General features: G+C 30.1%; 1 protein-coding gene across 1 annotated transcript; it reads left to right on the plus strand.

Annotated features, from left to right (window-relative positions):
• The first annotated feature begins 3968 nt into the window (after positions 1-3968).
• Positions 3969-4619, plus strand: ZFP5 (zinc finger protein 5). Its single transcript, XM_028254752.2, has one exon. The coding sequence runs from the start codon at positions 3969-3971 to the stop codon at positions 4617-4619; it is 651 nt and encodes a 216-aa protein (XP_028110553.2).
• Positions 4620-7157: the final 2538 nt, after the last annotated feature.

Below are 7157 nucleotides of genomic sequence, written 5' to 3' on the forward strand. Positions count from 1 at the left end.
TATGTTTAATCATTTTTTCACTGAAAATTTTAAAATTTATTTATTTATTCTACTTTAACTCTTATGTTTTAAATTTTTCTCAATTTATTTATAAAACTAATTTTTATTAAAAATTAAACAGAAAATAACATATTAACAATCACGTAATATAAAAATATTTTATTACTTATAACTCACACTCTGACATAAATTAAAGCCTAATATAATAAAATATTTTTTTTATTATGTGACAGTTATTGTGATATTTTATATGAAATATTTTTAAATATGAAGTTAACTTTAATAGTAAATTGTAAAAATTTTGAAATATGAAAGGTTAAAGTGAGAAAACGAAACTTTTGTGTCAAAGTAAAAAAAAATGACTAAGTATAAAGAGGATAAAATGTAATTTATCTTTTAAAGATAATTTTTATAAGTTTTTGGATTGCACTCAACACTCTTTTAAGTTTTTAAATGGTAAGAATATCAGTAGAGAATAATGTGATTACGAATCTTAATAATTTCAGAATTTGGAACCATTTAGTATAAGAAAGGTGATTTTTAATTATTTATTTTAACATGAATCATATTTTTAAGTTAAGTAGAAAATTGGTTTACATTTCTAGAAGAATGTTAACTAATCATTTTGAGAGTAAAAAAAATAATTGGAATCATAATATTGAAAATTTTATGACATTTTTAATGAAGAATTTCTAACAAATCAAATGCTTGAATAACTTTAATACAAAAAATCTATTTGTAGTAATGAAATTCTATTCTCCCTAAAAAAAAATTGATTATTTAATTGATTAAGTAATGTTATATAATATCTCGAAGGAAAATGTTAGGTATTAAAAAAATTAATTAAAATTTTTATCAAATATCTCGTATAGCGTGAGGCCCACATCATATAAATTATGGATAAAGCTTGGGAGTTCGAATGAGCTCCCCCTCCGAATCTCCCGAAAATGGAAACAGAGAGAGAGAGGGAGAGAAGCCGTCGCAGCAGCTCGGCCGATCGTCGGCCGATCGCCGATCGTCACAGCAGCTCAGCCTCCGCCTCGCCTCCACCGCACCTCCGCCCCTGGTTTATGCCCCCTCCTGTCCAGTTCTCCCTTCTCCCTTCCCTTCTTCTTCTTCTTCTTCTCCCTTCTCTTCTTCTTCTTCTTCTTCTTCTTCTCCCTTCCCTTCTTCTTCTTCTTCTTCTTCTTCTTCTTCTTCGTTTCTGATTCAAAAAAACAAAAAAAAAATGGCAAAAACAATGTCGTTTTTGCCTTTAGGGGAATTCGGGAGAGCCATTTTCGAGCGACGTAGCATTACTCATAAATCATATGTAAATCTCACAATCATACAAATCTTTGGATAAAAATTTTAATAAATCTTTTTACCTTATCTAAAATCATTCTATTGCAAGTATTAAGTTTCTTTGTAGGGACCCACTTCTTAATTCCATTTCTAAGCAAGGGATCAAGACAAAGAGATGAGACAAAAATCAATCAATCAAATATAACCCACCTACCAGCCATCCAGCCACCATAATCCAATCCTCCCAAGATCAGCCTCATTTTATTCCACATTTTTATTTTATAGAAGAGAGTGAAATGCTTGATTATAGCATGCCTATTTGGAATTCTCCTCTTAAAGCTTCTTTTTTTTTTTTTTTAATAAAAAAAAGGCAATTTTATTAGGCTATAAAAACAATGAAAAGGAGGGGGAAATGATGAGAATTAAGAGGTGTGCATTGGTTGCGAGAAGTCCACCAATGGAAGATCTTAAAATCATGGAATAAAAGCACAATCTAATGTATAGTTTCTATAATATGTCCTCAAAACCTACCAAAAGTGGGGTACAACTACAACACCTGTCCATCATTAGTGCTTTTATGTTTTTGAATAATATTTGCCAATGACCTCAATCCCATGAACACATTTTTTGGGCATAAAATATAGCTTTGCCAACTCTAAGAAGATATGCCTAGATCTATGCCTAGATCTCATTGAAGACTCTTAGTATATATGCTTACATCATTACCCACTTATTATATTCCTTTGTTTAGCATATTTTAAGAGCATCCCAAAACATGGTCAAGGTAAAAATTATTTAAATAAAAAATACTTTTCTACAGAATTTTATATCAGAATGTGGCAAAAATTATATTTTAAAAAATAAATTTTATTTACATGTAGGTACACGTCAACAAATTTAAAAGATTATATATTTTGTATATAAGGATGTGTAATAAAAAATATACAATTTATATGTCTCATACCATGATTATCACTTGTACCGGGCATAAGTGCACTTGTACCTCTATTAGTTATGTTTGGATCATTGATTTTGATAATGATTTGAAAATAAAAAGGAAAATGAGTGAGAAATGGATAAAAATTCTCTAATTCCAATCTAAATTTATGATTTAAACACAACTTAATAATACAATTATTTTTATTTAATGACTCATATTTAAATGTACTTTTTTTTCATCTTTTTAAGTATTCTTAACATTTGTCTTATGTGTATAAATTAAAAAGATCCTTTAAAAATATAAATATATGTTTTATAGGTCTTTAATTTGCTTTAAATGATAAAATTAAACTTACCATATTATTTTGTATTAATTTTATCTAAAGTTTTTTATTTTTTTTTATTTTAACACTACTCTATTTCAATTCATTTTAAATTGTATGTTTGTGGAAGGAGAGTTACAAAGAAGCTTCATTTAGTGCTGAATAATCAGAATTCTAGACCACTCAACATTATTGTATAAACATGAACAAGACTGGTCATCCAAAAATATATTTATATAATATACAGTATTTCTAAATATTAGTATGATATGCTTTGGTAGATAACAATGCATGTATCCACTAATTAGTTGGTCAAGCAAAGTAACCTTAAATATTATGTAAATATATATATATTTAAAATGTATTAAAGTACAATAATATAGATTTGGTGTAAAGTTAGAGCCCCTTCCTTCCAGCTGATCACATCCCAATCTTTCTTTGACTTTTGTCATTAAGATTAATATAATAATATTTCTATCCTTTGTGAGCATAGAATACTTGTCTTTAATGTACAAGTGGTAATATTGTAATTTATGCTTTATATATTTTAAAGGTTAAAGTGTTCATAGACCATAGATTTCCTAGTTAATAAAACATAGTACTGAATCCTTTGATTGGAAAAGTATGAGGTGTATCTACTTCAAATGATATATATTTAAAAATTTGAATATGTTATGTAAATTTAAGAGTGATTTGGGATGTACTAAATAAGAATATTTTTTAACTTTTTATAAAATATAGGTTGGATATGGGTTGGGTTTGAAGTGATTTGGTAGACAAGTGATATAACTTAAATAAAATGATGTGACTTGAATAAGATATTAATTTTTTGACTTTTTGAATTTTTTAGTTCATGCCAAACAAGACCTTAATTTGTTTTGACGTGGCTAACACTAAAAACGAATATGATTTAAATTCTAAACATAATTTTGGTTATAAACACGTAGAGGTTAGGTATAAATTGGCATGAGATTTTTTATTTTTAAAATATTTTTCTTTTTGTTTCAACACACTCTAATTGTTGAATCATGTGTGAAGGTTCACATACCTTGAGATTTTCATATAAATTAATAATTAAAAATTTTGTTAGGACAAAACGAAGAGATTTGGAGACAAAGCATATTTATCGTATAAACGAATATTGCATGAGAAATATAGGTTTCATAGTTTGACTTTTACTATTTTTCCTCCTTTTATATAATTGATCTTGTACATTTGTGCTGATGATGATCATAAAACTATAATTTATTTATTTATTATTTTCTTTTTCTAGGAAATACCAACTACAGATTATAAAACTATTGTTTGGAGGTGCAATGCATTGTCAAAAACCTAAGTCACTATAAAAAGGAATAGATGCAAAACAAAGAGATCATTGTGCTTCAAAATATTAGTTTTTTTTTATTTCTCATTTTCGTAGATATGGAAAAAGATGTCTCTAATTGTGAATACTCTTCTAAATCCTTCCCTGAGAAGAAGCTCAGATTATTTGGGTTTGAGCTTCACCCAAACAACAATGTTAGCAATGATCATGAAAGTGTGAATTCAACAACCAGAGTTTCCTTAAAAACAGAAAAACTTACCCAGGAAACAAACAAGAAAACCGAACCAGATGACAAGAAGTTCGAGTGCCAATTCTGTCTCAAGGAATTCGTAAACTCGCAAGCGTTGGGAGGCCATCAAAATGCTCACAAGAAGGAAAGAATGAAGAAAAAGAGACTGCAAATTCAAGCAAGAAAGGCTAGCATCAACTACTATCTTCAACCTTTCCAAAACTCTAACACTCCATGGTTTTATGATTTTTCTAGTACTCATTTTGATGAGTCTCAAATTAGTTTTAGTAGATTTGATCAAGATAGGCATGTCAATGGGTCCATAGTGTCAAATTGGTGTGATTTACCATTTCAGCAGGATCCTTGTATGTTCACTCTGACACACTCTGACGACCGCCGATCGATCCAAAGTGGGTCGCGGTCTGTCATCTTCAACCCTTCTTCTTCTTCCTCCTTGTCTGGTTCAAAGCAAAATTGTAAAACTTTGGATCTTCAATTAGGGTTGAGCTTGCATTCTTAAAGTGGGCTATAATAAATGTTTGTACCTAGCCACGTAAGAGTGCCATACCTTAAGGTGGTTCAAATTCTTTGTAGTTGCGCAGTGAACACAAAAATCAGAAATAGAATTAGACACAAAATACATATTAATCGACAGGAATTTGGTTTCTATGTTGATAGAACTATTCAATTCTTTAATATCTTCAATACATATATATTATAGGCTTAATTGCAATAATAGTATTTAAAGTATGCCATCTGTTATACTTTACTACTCAATTTTATATATTTTTTTACTTTAGTTCTCAAAATGTGCAACCTGTCAGTGTCTTTCAAAATAAAAAATAAGAGTATGTTATTTTTAAAATTTTAGATGAAAGCTCAATAAATCATAAAGACTAACACATAACATATTTTAACTACTTCACTACGAATGCTCTTAGCGTTGAGGTTGAGGGTGAAGTATGATATGCATGTTAAACCTGTAAGAAAATCTGAATTGCTTAAAAAATATTTGAACTATGTTTGGTATAATTTACATAATACTAAAAATAGTTTGAAAATGATATAAACAAATGCGGTTCTTTTTTTTTTTTTCCTGGAAAAATCATTTTATTTTAGCAAATAATTTTTTTTTTATTTTTGTGAAAAAAAGTTCACTACCAATCCAATGGAGTTGTTCCATTAGCCAACGAACACAAACAAAAAGGAAACACTGAAACCAAGCAACTAAAGATCTGTTATCAAAACAGAGTATATTCAGTACAAACCCACGTATCAAAATTTTAAAAATTCCTCAATTATCCTTCCAAATATGAAGCCCCGCCAAAAAAAGAAGTGTCAATTTTTATTTATTGTTGATCAAAGCACGATGATGATAAGAAATTATAATTTTTATTTTTTTTTTCATTTCTTACCCATGTGAGATATCAAATTATTATTATTATTTTTCCATTTCCCACCTCATGATACAAACGGAAAATTAATATTGACATACAGAACATAAACTGTCCTTCCAAAGATATATTATAAGTTTAGATGTGTGGATGGTGACTTATTTTTTCGATAAATCATTTCTTCAGATAAAAAAAATTATATAAATACTTGAAATCTCACCTTTTAGATTCCATTGTGAAAGACACAAATTTTTTTCCTAAAGAATTCACTATTCATAATTAATTATAAATCATTTTAAAAAATACTTTTTAAACTACCATTATTATAGAAATTATTGCAGATAATCTTGGTCCGATACTTTTTGAGTGTGTACCACACATATTCCAAATTTTATCAGTTTGTGCGACAGCAACGTTTTCATCTCTAAAGCGTGTAATACCTCGAGGCATTTGATGAAGACATTTTTTACCAAACCGTGAGACATTGAAGCAACAACTATCCTTGGATGTGTGGAAGTAGACCAAGCGTCCATCAGCTAGGAATTGAATTCCACAAGGTGGATCCGAATCTGAAGAATCAAAAGCAAGTCCATTTTGCAAGCAAGATGGCCATGAAGAATGAGATATATATTAAGAGTAATGTTACAAATATTAGTTAGCTATAGTTTTTTTTTTTTTTTTTCCTGAAATGTGACAAATTTTATAAAGCACAAACACAAACAACAACAAAAAGCCAGGGCATTCCCTAAGCTAACAATACATCAGAAGGAAGTATCCATGAACGATTCTAGGGGAGAAACTCCAAGCACATACTAAAATCCTAGATGTCTCATCATTCTCAAAGTCATTCCAATAAGCATCTCTCCATCAAAAGTTTTCAAGCAGGTTACTGAGAAGATCAACTACATGCTTTGCTTTGGTCTGGAACAATCTGAAATTTCTCTCCTGCCAGATATGATAGACAGTAGCACAAAGAGAAAGCTTGGACAAATTGTGTTGAAAACTCTTGCCTTTCGTATTTTGCACTGCCCAGGAAATAATCTGATGCATATCCATACTAGATTAGGCACACCATTCAAGCTTAAGACACTCCTCCAAATACTACTTGCATAGCTACATTTAAAAAATAAATTTTCATGATTTTCACTAGCAGAATTGCAAAGCAAACAAGTCATATTTTGAGTAAGGCCCCAATTCCTAACTCTGTCAAGGGTGGAAAGTCTACCAAAGGATGGACAACCAGCAAATCAATGACCACTTGGGAACATGTAAGGAAAACCACACAACCTTAGACCAGTGCACCACAGGATGATGAGTTTTAACAACATGTCAAGCTGATCTTATAGAAAAAATACCATCAGAGCTATGAGGAATTTCTTGTGGTCCGGTTCAGATATTAGTAAATCAGCCCCTAAAGTTAGCTGGGCTATTTGTTGCCCTAATGAAGAAGGGGATCTTGGTTTTAAGTCTGTGTTGCAGTGGAATAGAGCTGCAATCCTTAAACAATTATGGGCCTTGTGTATGAAGGCAGATGTGTTATGGATTAAGTGGATTCACACTTATATCAACTAAGACCAGAGTTTGTGGTACATGAAGACTCCTATCGATGCTTCTTGGACAGTGAGGAAGATGTTTAAAGTAAGAGACATTGCCAGGCCTTATGT

This window comes from Camellia sinensis, chromosome 10 (genome assembly GCF_055761805.1).
Source record: "Camellia sinensis isolate YWXY chromosome 10, ASM5576180v1, whole genome shotgun sequence".
NCBI classification, from domain to species: domain Eukaryota; kingdom Viridiplantae; phylum Streptophyta; class Magnoliopsida; order Ericales; family Theaceae; genus Camellia; species Camellia sinensis.

What these genes read in the sequence shown, in the direction of transcription:
- ZFP5 (XM_028254752.2), top strand. Translation starts at nt 3,969, where the DNA reads ATGGAAAAAGATGTCTCTAATTGTGAATACTCTTCTAAATCCTTCCCT.